The sequence below is a fragment of the Harpia harpyja genome, chromosome 3 (assembly GCF_026419915.1).
Source record: "Harpia harpyja isolate bHarHar1 chromosome 3, bHarHar1 primary haplotype, whole genome shotgun sequence".
Classification (NCBI taxonomy): domain Eukaryota; kingdom Metazoa; phylum Chordata; class Aves; order Accipitriformes; family Accipitridae; genus Harpia; species Harpia harpyja.
The window spans coordinates 52,633,274-52,650,913 of NC_068942.1; the positions used below are offsets into that span (position 1 = coordinate 52,633,274).

The 17,640-nt window shown below is 37.0% G+C and overlaps 1 protein-coding gene across 3 annotated transcripts in view; it reads left to right on the forward strand.

Moving 5' to 3' along the window:
* The window catches only part of NUBPL (NUBP iron-sulfur cluster assembly factor, mitochondrial), an 89,294-nt gene that overhangs the window by 14,275 nt on the left and 57,379 nt on the right, over positions 1-17,640 (forward strand). For all 3 annotated transcript variants that reach the window (XM_052782577.1, XM_052782576.1, XM_052782575.1), the window contains exon 4: positions 3,591-3,681. In XM_052782577.1, coding sequence (XP_052638537.1) covers positions 3,591-3,681 — 91 coding nt within the window. The remainder of the gene's footprint in view (positions 1-3,590; positions 3,682-17,640) is intronic.

A 17,640-nucleotide genomic window follows, 5' to 3' on the forward strand; every position in this document is an offset into this window, starting at 1 on the left:
AACTTGGTTATTGCTATGCCAGCTGGAGAGATGGAATCCTGTTTGTTTAATAGCACAGAATAGAAATATTTTTATAAGGAGAAAATGCAGCCATAAGAAGATGATGGAGTTGTATTACCTGAATCCTTTTCCTGCAGTGTGCCAAGAGTGGCTGTAGCTGTGGTGTGTGCTGTGCTCTGAAAACACTTAGAACCAGGGGGACTTTGACGTGCTTGGATGTGCTCCGAGTGCTGCGTTTCTGTCTGCGTAATGCTAGTATTATTTAAGAAAAAAAATGATTCAGCATCGACATGAGATGTATATGCGTATGAAAATAATGTCAGAGGACATTAGAGGAATCCTGGAGCTTTTTTCTTTTTCTTTTCCTTTTTTTTTTTTTAAGTTGCCTTCTTGGTCCTCCTTGTAATCTCCTGTGCTGATTTATATGAGGTGTGGGTTATATGGGTGAAAACACAATTTATTAAAATTTGATTTTTTTAAATTATTGTAACTCATGCATCTGGATTAAACTTCACTTGGCATGAGAAGTATCTGGTGCTGGTAATACTGATTAACAGTTTCATGTGGTAGCATCCAGGTGTGTGCAAATTATTTCATCTCTTGGGGATTTAAAACATTGTAAATGCAGGAAGAGATGATCTGGACTGTGCTGTGCCTGTCTTAAAAGATCCCTTGGTAGCTGCCATAATGCTTTTCCAAGATAATTAAACCTTGAGTAAAGGATTATTATTAGTATTCTAGGGATGCTTACATACTGCAAATGCAGGGATAGTTGGGAGAAACAAAAGTCAAAACCTTATTTTACTGGGCCAATGCTTTATAAGCTGCTACTTTTAGGCAGTATGAACTCTTTTTACCCAACATATTGAATTGCTTGGTGAAGAAAAAAAACTTACCTTAGGCTATCTTCAGTGAGGCTCTGCCAGTTATTTAAAGATTTTCCAAAAGACCTTTCTCCTATAATCCTGTAGAAAGCACCACGCTTACAGGAGCACTTTTGCTTTCATTAACATGAGTTGTAGAAACTGGAGAATCTGTTAATTATTTTTCTGTTTGAAGACAACCGTTTTATTGAACCATATCCACGAACAAAAGCAGTGCATCTTGGAAACAGGCATCTTTCTTACTTTTGAGGAAGTGTGTAAATTTTTTTGAGAAACTGTCAGGTTTATTGTATTAGCTTGAAACAAAGATGAGCTTTGTAATTTGGAGTAGCAGCTGAATTTGCAAAGTCCTCCTAGGTAATCGAGGGATATTTTTCTCCAGTGTGCATGTATTTATTCTTCATTTGAGGAAATTTGGTACACTTGTAGATACATTCCTGCTGACTCCTAGGAATAAGTGGCCTGTGGTGAAGATCTGACTATGCCCAGGAGGTCATAAAGTCAATCTAATTAATTTAGATCATTCTAAATCTTCAGTCCCTTTAGGCTGAAAACAAAACTGAGTTGTAAGATTATTGTAGTTACTCAGTCAGTGGATAGTCACAATCCTTGTAGGGGCAAAAACCCTCAAAAAGTTGAGGGAAAGGATGTCAGTCAGGTTTAAAACACTATGTAGGTTTTTCTGCAAATATTTACTTTCATTGGAGAAGGAATTAGGTGGCACAGCCCTTAGATGATGTTTTGATGGGTTCGATTAGCTGCTGACAGATAAAGGGACGGAGTCATGAATCTTTCTAATCTGTTAAAATATGCATTTTGTACAAGAACAAAGAAGCTCTAATACTGTTGTTGATGTCTGAAATCTAACATAAAAGTGGGTCTTTTCAATCTTTTTGAAATTACAGCTTTCATATAGTAGGCAAGAAGTAGAATAATTTGTCAGAGTAACTCCTGAACTTTTTTGTAATAGCTTTCACAAGATGTTATAAAGAAAGAAATGTTTAAAAAAATCTAAATTAAATAATCCATGTAATTACATATGCTTTGCTCTGTTTAATAAAAAAGTACATTGAATGACTGAAGCCAAATTTGGTTGTTTTTTGTAGTAAAAACTTATTTTTCAAAGTACATAGTAGATCATGTATGGTAATGCATTTTTTTACTTCTCAGTTGTAAAATTTAAGATGCATTTGGCTTATATTAGGTAAATTTAACACTTTAAATTGTTCAGCTGTTAAGGGTGTCTGCAGGGTTCAACATCAACAGCTTAAAGAGAAGAAGAAAAAAAAGAAAGCAACCCCCACAGAAAAACAAACCCCAAACTCAGATTATTCTGCATGTTATGAAAAGGGTCAGTCTTGCTTCTCAGGTATCTAAGCTTCTGTTAGTTTCTTTATCTTAACTGAAATTCAGATTTATTTAGAAGTAGTGGCCTGAATACGTAGGTTTTTAATCCAGGTGCATTTCTGTTTTAAAACAAACAAACAGATTGTGATGCCACAGAATATGCTTCATGTTTAGAAATCCTTTTCAAGGGTAGAGATGCTGTATACTTGCATTAAAAGCCTTGTTACGCTCTTCTTCTAACCACAAACTTGATAGCTATCACTGAGCCTTTATCTTTCTCTCCATCTTTCCCATCAAAACTGTGATAACAAAATGGCTTAATATTTGATATCAAATTACAAAAGCATCATCCAAAAAATGAAGCACACATTTTGAAATGCTAACAGTGAAAGTCTGATTCAGCATTGTTGGAAAAGCTCCCATTGCTGCCTTAACCCTTCAAACAAGCCCTTAAACATACTTGCTTGCAATTTTGCAAAATGTTGACTACAGTTAGCTTTTTATATTAGAGAAGCTTGACATTCAGCACTTTAAAGGGCTTGCTCTTTACTACTTAATTTGCAGAACTTGGTAATTAGTAGTGTGTCTTACCATCTGTAGGAAGAATAGTTTTATTTCTACAAAATGTGTATGTATGTCTATAAAAAGCATATAGAAATGAATCTTACAAGTCTAGACTACATAGTTGAAATAATTTTTATTTAAAGTTTATTGCCTAATGTACCATGTGTAGTTGAATAAACCCATTTTTTAGCTTTCTTTTGTGTAAATGCATTTGATTAAAATGTTATGCCTGCTTAATTGGCTTCAGAGACTTGCATTTCAGTATTATCAAAATGTCTGCAAAAGTTTATTCTGGCCACTTAAATGAAAGATAAAAATATGTTTTTTATGTTTTTCACATTCCTTGTAGTTGCTAGTATAATTCAAACAGCATTAATTTGAATAGATTTACAAACATTGCTTGTTTTTTCTAACAATAAAATTTGATACCTTTTAAAAAAAGTTAAAATATTATTTCTGCATAAATGTACATGGAGTAGAGAGAACATGGCTTATAATGTTTGTTAATATTAAGTCTGTGGTCTACATTATATGTAAGAAAATGTGCAAGTGAGGATTCTGTGTTGAAAATCTAGATTTTGTGAAGACATCTGGCTCAACTTATAGAGACATTGTTATATTTCATGCTTCAATTGCAATTTAGAGAGCAAGGAAAAGGAAACTGATAACTTATGTCTAAAATCAAGACCATGTTTTTATTTCTATAGGCAGTTTTGAAATTTTGCTCAACTAATAATTCATAAAGGAAGACAGACATTTTGACAAATACTTTTTTTGTTTTGATTCCTTACACAGACAAAAGAAGTTGGTTTACTTGATGCAGACATATATGGACCTTCAATTCCAAAGATGATGAACTTAAAAGGAAACCCAGAATTAACAACAAGTAAGTGGAAGTGATTTTTTCTGTCATCTTTGTACAGGGATGAGCATGGACCACTCATTGGTGCTTTGTTGGTGTGGCACAGAAGGGATGCAAACAGAAGATGAAGACTTAGTATATTTTGCTAGCTTGTACAACTAGGAGCATATTCAGGGTCTTCTTTCTTTCTGTGTTGGTCCACAGACTTTGGGAGTTTCATGGATTATTACTAGAGACACTGGAAAGGGTAGCTAGGAAAGGAAGGTTATTGTCAGTAGTTTTAAACTTGCTATACAGGATCCCACTATAGAAGACCTCCAAATTAAAAAACAAAAAACACTAGTCTGGGAAAAAAAAAAAAGACTATTCTAGGAAATAAGAGAAGGGTCATTACAGTAGCTTGTATAAGATGTCATTGAATTGATTGTGTTTGATCTCTCTTTCTTCAGCCAAACATGCCAGGCCACTTGATTCATTTTTATTTGAAGTTGTGTGTTTAGGAATGCAGTGGTGGTGACTTCACTACTAGAAGGTAAAGACAGTAGAGAAAACTCCTAATTTTCCTTTTGGTAGGAAGGATTCTGGTCTGGGGGAAAGCAAATTCAGGTAGGAGAGTTTGGAGAGAAATAAGAAAGACCTAAGGTAGAAAGGTTGCATCAAGTCTGTTTACCTTTGAGAAATTTAACTTCCACTCAGGCCAACCAAGTGTGAAAGTGAAGAATGGCTTTATCCTGATATCCCGTTCATGGGATGCTTGAGTGTAAGCGAGTGTGCTTTTTTGGGGGTGGTAGGGACACTGAGGTGATAGGATTTGTTTAATGCTTTGTTTTGCCTGTCCTGTGATAAAGTGCATATAATTACAAAAACTGAAAACATGTAATCACAGACAAAACCAGTCTCACACTGTAACACTTGGCCTACACATTGAGAAGTACTAGGATCCTACTGAAGAAAGTACAAGCTGGCAATACTTGTTGACAGGGAGGGATCAAGAACGTGTACCAGTTCAAATAAGACATAAAAGGGCTTGAGTGAAATAATCAACTGTAAATACCCATTAACGTTTGTGGGCAGTAATTGCTGGGTAAAATGGAATTTAAATATTCCTTCCACTTCCTTTCATGCCATGATCTTTATTTATCATAGAATCATAGAATAGTTTGGGTTGGAAGGGACCCTTGAAGGTCACCTAGTCCAACTCCCCTGCAATAAGCAGGGACATCTTCAACTAGATCAGGTTCCTCAGAGCCCTGTCCAGCCTGACCTTGAATGTTTCCAGGGATAGGGCATTTACAACCTCTCTGGGCAACTTGTTCCAGTGTTTCACCACCCTCATTGTAAAAAATTTCTTCCTTATATCTAGTCTAAATCTACCCTCTTTTAGTTTAAAACCATTACCCCTTGTCCTATTGCAACAGGCCCTGTTAAAAGTCTGTATCCATCTTTCTTATAAGCCCCCTTTAAGTACTGAAAGGCTGCAATAATGTCTCCCTGGAGCCTTCTCTTCTCCAGGCTGAACAAACCAAACTCTCTCAGCCTTTCCTCAGAGGAGAGGTGTTCCATCCCTCTACATCTACTGTGTTATAGTTGTAGAATGTCCATTTGTAACTGATATTAATTTGTGCACATGTATGGGTGTTGTGGTGGTGGTTGTTCTATACGTTCTCACTTGGTATAAAGCATGCAGAATGAAACAGCGCCAATACCTTTAAGGGGTGGCTATTGAGCTTGCAACGTTAGCCTCTGAAAAATTTGTAAGTGGCAAACTTAGGATTTCTCATATAATTAAAATTCTGTCTCCTTATGCTTATACCCTCTACTCTGGATAAAGTAATGTATTTTCATATATGGATGCACTGCATGTGCTTATACAGGCGACTGTCGAGTACTCTCTACATTTAAGTACATAGCTTACAAATACAGACTTTATTTAGATTAATTTCTAAGAGAGAAGGAGAGTACTTGGTTTGATTTGTTAGGTTTCTGTTTTATTTTTTGAAGTCAAAGGATAATTCTGTTATGTAATAAATAAATAACTGAACCCTTTCATGTATCATCAGTAGAGTTTGACTTCCTGATACAGATTGAAGTATTCTCGCATTCTCTTGTATTTTGGACCCTGTTGAGGTTATATGTCATACAGGCTGTGTTTTCCCATAACAGATTTTTTGCTATCAATTTTGCATTTGAAGTGCATTATGCAATATGAACACAAAAGGGACTATGTTGTGGTGTTCTTCATATCTCTCCTCTTTTCCTTTTTATGTGATGTTGACTTTTTCCTTTCCAAAGGAGATTGGGTAAAAATTTGATTCTCCTTTTTTCTTTTTTCTCATTCTCTGAAAAATTGATTAGATAACTTTCAACAACTTCTACATTTTGCTGTGTATTTTGTCAATTCATACCAAATTTAAATCCATGTCATGAGCCACAGATAAGCTAGTTGCCCAGTCTATTTCGTATGGTCATAAAAATTAGCTTGCTAGGAATGCAAGAACTTAGGATTATATTCAGTCAGATATTAGGGCAGCTCAATTTTGTTTGTATATAAGTTTCAGTGACTGTAGGTATTTTGGGTATACAGCTGAGAATTCACTGTAAGTTTTTGTCTTAACACATTTTGAGTGTTGTTAAAAATATGGAATTCAATGTATAGAAATTGGAGGATTTCCCTCAATTGAAATGGCTGCTGTTGACTTGTAAGCACTGCATTTTGATTGCTAAAATGTATTCTTTCTACTTGTGTGGAACGTACAAGCAAATATTAGGATTTAAGAAGATACCTTATTTTTTAACTGACAGAAAATAAATTTGCGTATTTCAAAAGCTTGGCACATTACACAAGTCTGCTGAGAAACTCATGTAGTAATTCAGTATGAATGATAACAGGATAGAATTTATATTCAGGAATTCCGTTCACTTCTCTGTGCACTTTTAATTCTTGAGTTGATGAAGCTGTAGAGTAACAACAATGAAACTGTTGGCAAAGTAGCTGATATTAAGATGATTTCATTGTGAAAATAGGAATTTGGAAGGCCAAGGAAGCTTTAGTTGTGAACTTCAGGGATTCCTTTAATGAGTGACAGATAAGATAAGCTTGCAAGGAAGTGATCCATCAAAGGTGTATGTTATGTGGTGTGGATACATAGGTTTATATATACAGGTATAGGTATAAAAATATGTGTGACCCTTGTATTTTGGTATAATGAGGTTTAGTGTTATTTTTTGATTTCTTGCTACATTTTCAAGAGTAAAACATAAACTCTGAACAAATATTGTTTTGTACAGTATGAGCAAACCCAGGCAGTTCTGTGTTAGAGATGTGCATTAACAAGGTATACGTAACACTAAGTCAATTAAAAACATTTTTTTAATAGCATAGCAATCAAAAATTATGTTTAAAGTCTTCAGTGGGAGGCCTGGATTTGAAAATGAATCTGTAGAGGCATCCTAGGAGGTTCTGAGCACTCTTGCACTCTTTGATTTCTATTTCTTTTCTCGCATGTAGCAGTTGAAAAGGGATTAGGGATGCCTGGTACCATACAGAATAAATCTGTGCAGCAATTATTAATTCTGAATAGAAATTATTATAGTTATGCTATAATTTAAGTTTTCAAAATTAATTAGGAGTTCTTAGTGAGGAGAGAGTCTGTATAAATGGAAGATACTCTATTAATTTTGCAAACTAGTACGCTGGAAAGTCTGCTAACATTTAATGGGGTGTCATTCAAAATACTTTAAATGGTCAGGGAAATATTGGTTAATAAGTTCAACACTGAATTTAATTAGTTAATAGAGGATTATCTAACTATGGAATAAATATTAAAATCAACTACAATATATACACAGGGTAACGCTTATAACACAAGTAACAAAAGCATTACTTCTATTCTTTCCCCAAATAATTTACTATAAAAGCCATTTTCTGGCTTAGTGAACTGCATAATTTCATTGTTTTCCTTTTTTTAAAAATCTACCATTGAAACTAGTTGGTAGAAAGTAAAAGGTATTATATTGCCAAAAAGATACTGCCATTTTGCCAGATAAAGATAATGTTTCTTCACTTAATTTAAATGATTATGAAGTTTTTGGTGGGCTTTTTTCTTTGACAGTTGAGTGCTCTCTTAATATTTCAAAGCTTTGTTGCCATTTTATGATATCCTCAGTGTCTTTTTTATTTCTTAATAAAATAGTAAATTCAGAAGATCTGTAGTGGGCATCTGTCTTCAAAATCTGGAATAAAAAGTAATTTCTGAGAGAATGCTAACAGTAGTTGTGGCTGGCCCCATTGAGTCTATACTGCAGGAGCTATGGAAATCAAATTACTGAGAAAATTCTAAAGTCAGAAATGGACACTTGCATTTTTTTACTGGGACACACTTACATGTCTGCTATTCTGTAGACTGTGATAGCAGAATTTTGTAACAGAAAGTGATAATTTAAAATAGAATCTGTTGTGACTGCTTAAAGATGTCTGCTGGAAATAGCCATATCAAGGGATTGTGGTGCATCCACTTGAAGGTTACAAATAGAAAATTTGGAGTGAACTAGTTAAATAAAGAAAATGTTACATAGGTAGTTATTGAGGTAACCATGAAGAATTTTCTTGATCTTACATAAGAGTTTAATTTTAAAGATACAGCTTGTTTTCTCAAAGTTGTCTTTATCATGCTTTACCAGTGGAACTGCATCACGATTAATTTAAATAAAAACTAAATTTGATTCTTTCAAAAAAGTCGTATTAGCTACTGCCATTACCTCTTGATTTGTGAACAAGTGATTCTGAGATTGTGTATAGTCTGATGATATGCTTTACGATTCTGTTTTGAAAGAAGTCTGAACTGAAACCCTGTGGTTTACTTTTCGTGATGTCTTATCCCAGTTTATCTGGATGGCTGAGGTAGAGTAGTCCCATACACCTTGCATGTTACAACATTCTGAATTATTATTTTGTCAGTAGTTGTGGTTTGTATTTTGGAGGCTCTTTCATATGTGATGAGGTAGTTGAAAATGAGAAGAATACTCAAGTGTTAAATAATTTTTTTTTCTGGACATTGACTATTGCCCTCAAGCCTGTAACAATTAACTTCAAACTGGATTAATTCAGCTATTGTTGAGTTCACTTGTGGAAAAAATTTATGACCTTTACTTGGAAGGGAAAGGAGGTGGAAGATACCCAACTCTGTGAGGAATTATTTATAGCCATGCAGTTGTTAGCTGCTGTTTAAAAAATAAAAAACCTCTAGATGGTTAATTTATTAAAATTTTATTCTTTGTTATACATACTTTTTTTTGTAATTTTAAGTATGAATTTAAGGCAAAAGTTATAAAATGAGAAATATAATGTAGTAATTAAAGCCTCTTACTGAGAGCAATCTTTTTTGGATAAGTGGCAAATCAAATTTTACTAAATGCTATTGCAATATAAATTACTGAAACACTGTAGCCTGAAAAAAATACATTTCAAGTACTTTAAAGCGGAAGTGTATTACTCTTCATGTTAATCCTGCAGTGCTGTAATTATAAATGTTTTGCTATGGATTATGGCTAGCAAATATTCATTATGTTATGAAGTTTACTCTTAGAGATAAAAGTGGTTTGTCTGGTTCAACTTTTATACAAATTGGAATTAAATTGCAAAAGGGTTTTATTATAGTAACATGATAGTTACGCATTTCATTGTACATACATAAACAAAAGAAATTATTCATTTTTTGTTTGTACACTGAACACATTTACCTTTTTGCTTATTTCAGAGGAATAAGTGTTTCCATCCCTATTCTCTGCTAGAAGTAAAATTAAAGAATTGTAAATAATTCTGAATTTTGTCAATATTTTTACCTTGCAATTTCATTTCATGTATTTTTCTCTGTGGGTTTCTTGCGGTATTTTCACTTTTTTCCTTCCCCTTCTCTACAGCACAATGGAGTGGCTTTTCAGAATAAAGAAATGAAGCGGAATACATAAAAAATAGAAAAAATGTATTTTAATCCTTTCCCTATAGTGACCAGAGGTTAAAAGTGACAGTAAGAGTTTAAAAGCTAGCATCTCTTTCCTTTGCTTTAGTTGATGGTTGCAATCTTGCAAAGTATATAGAACTTCATTTTACAAGTGATGAAGTTACAATAAAATCACAGAAGGATGTATGACGGGATTCATGTGAAATGCAAAAGGGAGTATTTAATGTACACAGAAACACTTTAAGTGGACAATCAGCAAGTTGACTGTAGTGTTCATCTATGTCATCAGTGTCCAGGTGCCTCTTTTTTTTTTTTTTTTTTTTTTTTTTTTTTTGAAATTACACATAATCCTTTGAACAGTGTTTTCTTCCATGTTTTTTCACCTACATCTCTTTTTTGGGTCTTGATTACAATATTGAGCCTAAAAAGGCTGAATTGACTCAAATGTATTGAGTTCCATAGTTTTGCTTTGAAAGCAATGAAAGTCCTTAGTTAACTGGAATGTTTTTTTAAGTTAGATCTTGAATTGAAGGTAATGCGTAGGGAACATCTGCTCTTCAGGTTCCTGCTTCTCCCTGTTCTGCTTTACTGTTGTCTGTCACATTGTTATTTGACTGACCTGGGCAGTCCCGCTCTCACAGAACCAAGTCAGTGCTTCAGATAACATGAGCCTTCCCAGAGGTTTTGTGTGTCAGGACAGAAGCCTTGAACTGGATGTTGTATTGGTCTATTTCATTCCCACCCAAATTAGTCTAATAAAGCTTTTGATCCACTATAAATAAAGTTTTTTGGTTCCATGGGGGTCTGAGGGCTTTTCAAAATGCAGGTTATTTTAACAATTGTAAGGAAGACATTTGTGATGGAAGGTAACTGCAAGATACTTAAAACTAGTCCTGTGTTACTATTCTAAACCTAACAAGTCAGCAATGCTTTAAAATGTAACAAAGATATGACTAGATCACTGTGCTGATCACTTGTGCTGGACTTGCTTTTGAAGTATAGTCTTCCAGCAAGCAATTAGTTCTTTTGCTTTTAGGTAGGACTGATGAAGTCATATCTGCAAAACAGTTCCATTAATGAAAAAGCTTTTACAGAGCTTTGTTTCCTCTGCAGTCTATCAGGAGGAAAAAAAAGTGGAAAACCTACTCTGGTAATGGGATTGGTAGACTGACTGAATATGAGAAGCAAATCTTTTGGGAAAAGCTGCATTTCTTTATGCATTTGTTTCTTAAAGTTGAACTGTGAGCATTGAATAATGCTCTTTGAGTCTCATTGCTAGTTTGCTTTGGTTTAAGTTATTTGTGATGTGTTCCTGGTTAGATAACATTGTTAGTGCAGGGTGTAATGGAAAATCACAGCCTTCCTTGTGTGGAGCTCTTCAAGCTTAAAATACAAATTGCAGTATTTCTGGGGCAATACTGCAAATGAACTTATAACAAGGTGTGAAATCAAGCTTGAAGTCTCAATTAGTCTGTCACTTGCCATAGAATATTCTGGGCTTCTGGCATAAGCAGTTAAAACAATGATTTAAAATTTGTGACTGACAAACCTCCTTTTGGTGACAGCATCCTTTCCTCTCTGACGTAGGTTGGTGTCTCTGTGTTTTATTGTGGGATATCCTGGGGCCCTGTTGCTATTTGTCCCCCTCCCCTCTACCGCATTGCCTTTCCCTTTGCTGCCCTGTCAGTGGAATTCACTTGCCTTTGCTTAGGAAACTAGTACTGCTTTAAACACGCTGGACTATGGTGCCTGCATCTAGCAGCCCCTTCAGAAGTTGTGGCTCTCTCCTATGTCCTCTGTCAAATCTGCTAACCCTGTACAAATCTCAGCACCCTAAGGTATCCAGAGTGGCAGGAGATACCTATATTTATACAAGTAAAGCCCAACCTTTTTGCTACTCTTCCTGTCCTATGTCTCCTCTCTCTGCTTCCTTCCTTCCCTCTCTTTGCTTCCCTCTCTTTGCTTCCTTCTCTCCCCCTCCTGTTGCTGGAAACCCTGTATAGTCTGAAGCCTTTGTGTCCTTGACTGGAACCTGGATCCCCCCATTACAGAACATTGAACTTGGGAGGTGACTTCCAAAATAAAGAGCAGGTAAGTTCCTCATACTTCTACATAGTGACAGCCAATGAGAATTACTGTTTACTGTGATTAACAGAAGGTGCTGTGTAAGTTGGAGTCCTAACTTACATTGTGATAGAGTATTCTGTAGTCTCTGCAGCATGAAATTCTACACAATTAAAAACCATATGATGCAAAAATTTTTGAGATTTTTACAAGTGACCATGCTGAAAATCTGTTTCAGCTTGCCTGTATGTATGGCACATTAATTGAGTTTGTCTCAGATAATCTTGTTTAATGTACTGGAATCCGCAGACTATTCTGCAGTGTCTCTCTGACTAGCATGGTGACTGTGTGTTTTGTTGTGCTATACATCTGTGTTTCAGGCAGTGAGATGCCACTGAGATGTGAGGAGGTGGAAAATAGCAATTTGTCATGAAAACCTCAGGCAATGATGGGCTGTGCAAACAGCAGCAGAACCTTTAGCTTTTGTATAAACTATGAAGAAGTATCAACTTGCTCAAATTTTGATAAATGTATGCAGGGGAATTACAGTATGGGTTTTATTTAAATAACACACTATGAAAGATGAAGGAATACTTAAACTTATGTGCTATTCAGAAACACACTTTTAAATCTGCTGCTTTGATGCTTAAATGTAAGATGGTAAAATTTTATTCAGAGAGCCAGGTATTACAGACAATATGTAGTGTAACTTTCTACAGCTTTTTCTGTTGTACACTGTTTGTGCCTCAGTTTGCTTTTTAAAATTTTAATTCTTTCAGACATATTTGGGAATTTCAAGGGAAAATACATAACTTCAGCAATGCACCTAAACTGTTTAGATCTCCTAGATGTTTATCAGTTGTGCGTTACATCCTTTCCAACTTTGGAGATACTGTAAGTGGAGCCATGGCTCTGTTAGAGCATCAGACCTTGGGGGAACACAGCATAGGTCTCCAAATCCACAGGATTCTTGAATAACCTAGAGCAAGTTTCACAGTCCAGGTCTTGATTCCCTCATCTGTAACATGAGATAATAATTCCCCACCTCAGAAGCATGTTGTTAGGTAAAAATGTTCATTTTGGGTGCATGGGTGTTATGGAAATGGGGCTCGTATAAAAATTAAGAATCGGGAAACAGACACATTCAGAGCATAGCCCAGAGCTTGCAGTGGCATCTGTGCTGGCAAACACTTCTGCATTGGTAGTGTCTGTGGAAACACTTGGAAATCTGCATGCAAAGGTCAGTAGGATGTTTCTAACTGGAAAATCATACAATTGTTCTACTTTTTGATAGATTTAGCTATTGATGTCCCATCTTAGAACAACTTAAAATTGCCACTTTCCTGCTTGATGACCAAAGTCCAGTTAGGACAGACAGGTGACTTCCACTATTAAGATTTATTGAAGATAAACATTAAAATAATTAGTTGTAATTCTAGGAAGTCTCTGATCTTCCATTATATTGGCAAGTTCCAAAAATAGCTGAGTACAACAGGAAATCTTTAACAAGGAGAAAAATCTGAGCTTCTAGTGTTCTCATCTCATGTTTGGGTATTTGTTTTGCCTTTGAAATGGTAGAAAACCCCCAACATACCCCTTATCTGAGATACTTGAAAACTCTGAGCAACTCCTCTGCATTAGTGCTCACTCAGTCAGTGAGCTCAAAATAGATTTGCTAGGGTGTTGCATGATCCACTATACTCATATTTAATAATTATAAGCTACCTTTGCTTTTCCTAACCTAAGGAGGTGTAGTGTAACATCACGATCTCCTGGAATAATGATCTTTACTTACCTGATGAGATAAGACTAAATGTAAGCCTTTGCTTGCTATAATGTATCAGTCAGCAGACCTCTTCTGAAAACTAAGCCAAGAATTGAAATTGTCTCTTTGGGGCTTAACCCCAATGGGCAACTGAGCACCACACAGCTGCTCACTCACTCCCCCCTATGGGATGGGGAGAGAATCAGAAGGGTAAAAATGCAAAAACCTCATGGGTTGAGATAAAGACAGTTTAATAGGTAAAGCAGAAGCTGTGCACACAAGCAAAGCAAAACAAGGAATCCATTCACCACTTCCCATGGGCAGGCAGGTGTTCAGCCATCTCCAGGAAAGCAGGGCTCCATCACATGTAACGGTCACTTGGGAAGACAAATGCCATCACTCCGAACATCCCCCCATTCCTTCTTCTTCCCCCAGCTTTAGATGCTGAGCATGACGTCATATGGTCTGGAATATCCCTTGGGTCAGCTGGGGCCAGCTGTCCCGGCTGTGTCCCCTTCCAACTCCTTGTGCACCCCCAGCCTGCTCGCTGGTGGGGTGCGGTGAGGAGCAGAAAAGGCCTTGGGTCTGGGTAAGCACCGCTCAGCAACAATGGAAATATCTCTGTGTTATTGTCACTGTGTTCACCACCACAAATCCAAAACATAGCACCATGCAAGCTACTATGAAGAAATTGAACCCTATCCCAGCCAAAACCGTATATATAGCTCTCTACGTACTTTCTGTGCTGCACTAACCTATGGGCACTATTGAATGGGCTATGTTAGGCTTTCTAGAGAAAAAGAATGGAGTAACTCACCTTGTCAGGACAGTCTGCAAGGCTTGATTTTTCTGGAGGGAAAAAAGTTAAAAAAAAAAAAAAATTACAAAACTCAGAAGATCCATACTAATGACTTCAACATCGTTCTTCCCCATGTGAGTAGCAATCCAGCCTTCAGACCAGTCCTAGAACTCTTTTAATCAGCAATCTGCTGTAATGCTGTCATGAATTTGCATGTGCCTGCCTTTTCCAGTGCCCTACTTGTATCCTACCAGAAAAGGCATTTGATTGACATGTCATTGGTGCTCTGTTGATCTTACTGGTCTGATTTTGTATGTTCAGAGAAAACACAGCACCCTTTTATTTAGGGCCATCAAGCTTACTGAGAAGTTGTAAGCAGGGATATTTTGTTGATGTCTTAGTGTAGGTGGCATGGTATTTCTCTGTGTTGCGATTTTAAGAAATCTGTTTTGTTGTGTGTTGGATTTTTGGAGCTGTATGGTAGGCATCTGATAACAGAAGAAAGTGTTAACTGTACTCTGAAAGCAATGGAAATTAGAGATGTTACTGAGATCTCATTAAGCTAAATCTTCTTTACATGTTATGTTTTAGAAAATCTTCATGAGACCCAGGGCGAAGGAGGAGGAATGCCTGTTGCTTTTGATGAGACAAGGGTGATTACCAGAGCCCACTGAAGCACTTTAGATTTGAGATAGTCTTAAGAATGCTTTTTAGCAGTAGGCAAACAGTGGGGTGCTCTGCAGTATTTTGTATTACTTTGAGAATATGCAGAACATTATAGCCAGAATATACAGCAGGTTGTGAATTGTTGTTGTGCATTGTATAAATTTGATTAAATCTTGCTGCTCGGAGCAGTTTATAGTCCTTGTTGTTAACCAAAGAAAATAAGATCCAGTTTTCATAAAATGAAACTCTACTGTTGAGAAATAAACAGCGCACGTGTTTTAACAACAGAGAGGCCCCTTTGGCTACTCTCTAGGTCAGTGTATGTGTACTCACAGCAACTTTTCTATTTTGCCTACTGAGGTGGAGAGGGAGATCTCTGAAGGTGCGTCTGTTCTGTAAGATTAGTATGTCTTCCTGGGCTCTATACAGAAGAAACTGTCCATGCAGGTAGTGGATGTTGAGATGTTAGCCTCTGGATATTTGACCGACATACTGTAGAGCACTTGGATTGGACTGAGAAGTGGCATAGTATTTTGGTGAACTTCCTCAGAATAAATGCATCTTTTCCATTCTTCTTACCTTCCAGTTCCTGGTCCTAATGTGCTGAGCAGTCAAGGATTGGCCTCACCTTTTTGTTTTCTTTTGTTTTTTTTCTTAAAATCATTACTATTTCATGGTAAAAATGAAGCAGACTGTGAATCTGCAGTGATACATGCTGTTGCAGATACTTTTTTTCCTGTTTCTTTTTTTAAAACCCTCTCATAGGTAAATATGTAGTCATTTTTCTCAAGACTTCTAACAGTATTATAACTTGTGGTGGTACATATGTTGTTTACAAGGACAGCAAAGCAGTGACTAGAGATGGCTCTAGGCTGAAGCTCAGATGTCATCAACCTCTTCATAACAAAACTATCTTACTGCAGGGGGGAGAAGTAAGACTGTGATTCCTAGAAATGATGTTAGACAGTGTAATGCCACCAAAATAAGCCCTAACTAAACACTGAAAAGAGCTGCACAAGTAGAGAAGAATTCCATTACACTGGTGCAGTGCATCAGTCCAAGGCCATCTCTTTTCCAGTAGTACTTCCATACTCATTCTTGAATGCAATAGTCATGCAAGTGATTTATTTAGCTTCCTATTTTGTTCTTTTTGATTTGTAAACCAAAACATCCAATTTATTTTCAGCCATATTTCTACAAAATTACATGGCTTGAATGCTGGCTTACTTGATTGCTTGAAAGCTTTCATCTGTAGAGTTTAACTGTTTAATTTGCGTGCTCTTGGGTGTTATTTTGTCTGAATTTGGAGTTCAACTTTGAATGCACTGCATTATATTCATGTTGTTTTTATTTTACTATATATATTTTACTTCGGGTGCGTCAAAAGTTTCTGTCAAAGTACATATTATAATATATTTTTTATTGCTTAAAGTATTCTTTCTGTTTTCTGCTGGTTCCTGCCTGTGCATGCTATTAAAATAAACCGGCTAGACCAAATAAAATTCCTGTTGTTGTTTTGTGTGTGTGTGTGCGCCATTTTGAGATAAACTGTGGATTTAGATGGCAGAGACTATAAAGTGGAGTTTTTGGCTTTTGCAAGGTTTTCTTTGGAATGCACTCTTTTTTTGTTGTTGTTTACTTTCTGCTTGCTTGCCCCTTTGCCAGCAGAACAATTACAATATTTCTCCCCCCGCTTTTTTTCTTGACACTGGAAAGCATAGGAATATGGAGCATCACAAGGACATTACCTCTGCAATGTTCAAATAAGCATCTTTTGCTCCTACGGAAATTTTAGAAGTCCTGCAGACTCCTGCCAGTCTGAAGAAATCCAGGACTTCTTACTCGGACCTGTTGACAGCATGTAGTTTAGGGGTGGCTTTATTTGGTACCTCTCCTCTGGGGTTCCAAAGCAGACTTAATACAAGAAGAATTCCCCAAAACACTGGTGTGTTAATGGGAACCATAGAATCATAGAATCATTTCGGTTGGAAAAGACCTTCAAGATCATCAAGGCCAACCATTAACCATGCCCCCTAAACCATGCCCTGGAGTACCCTGTCCACTCGCTTTTTGAATACCTCCAGGGATGGTGACTCAACCACTTCCCTGGGCAGCCCATTCCAATGTTTGACAACCCTCTCAGTAAAAAAATTTTTCCTAATATCTAACCTAAATCTCCCTTGCCTCAACTTGAGGCCATTTCCTCTTGTCCTATCTCCAGACACCTGACAGAAGAGACCAACACCCACCTCACTACAACCCCCTTTCAGGTAGTTGTAGAGAGCGATAAGGTCTCCCCTCAGCCACCTCTTTTCTAGACTGAACAACCCCAGATCCCTCAGCCGCTCCTCATAAGACTTGTGCTCAAGGCCCCTCACCAACTTGGTTGCCCTTCTCTGGACACGCTCAAGCAGCTCAATGTCTTTCCTGTAGTGAGGGGCCCAAAACTGAACACAGTACTCGAGGTGCGGCCTCACCAGTGCCGAGTACAGGGGAACAACCACCTCCCTGTTCCTGCTGGCCACACTGTTCCTGATACAGGCCAGGATGCGATTGGCCTTCTTGGCCACCTGGGCACACTGCTGGCTCATATTCAGCCGGCTGTCAACCAGCACCCCCAGGTCTTTCTCTGCCGGGCAGCTTTCCAGCCACTCTTCCCCAAGCCTGTAGCGCTGCATGGGGTTGCCGTGACCGAAGTGCAGGACCCGGCACTTGGCCGTGTTAAACTT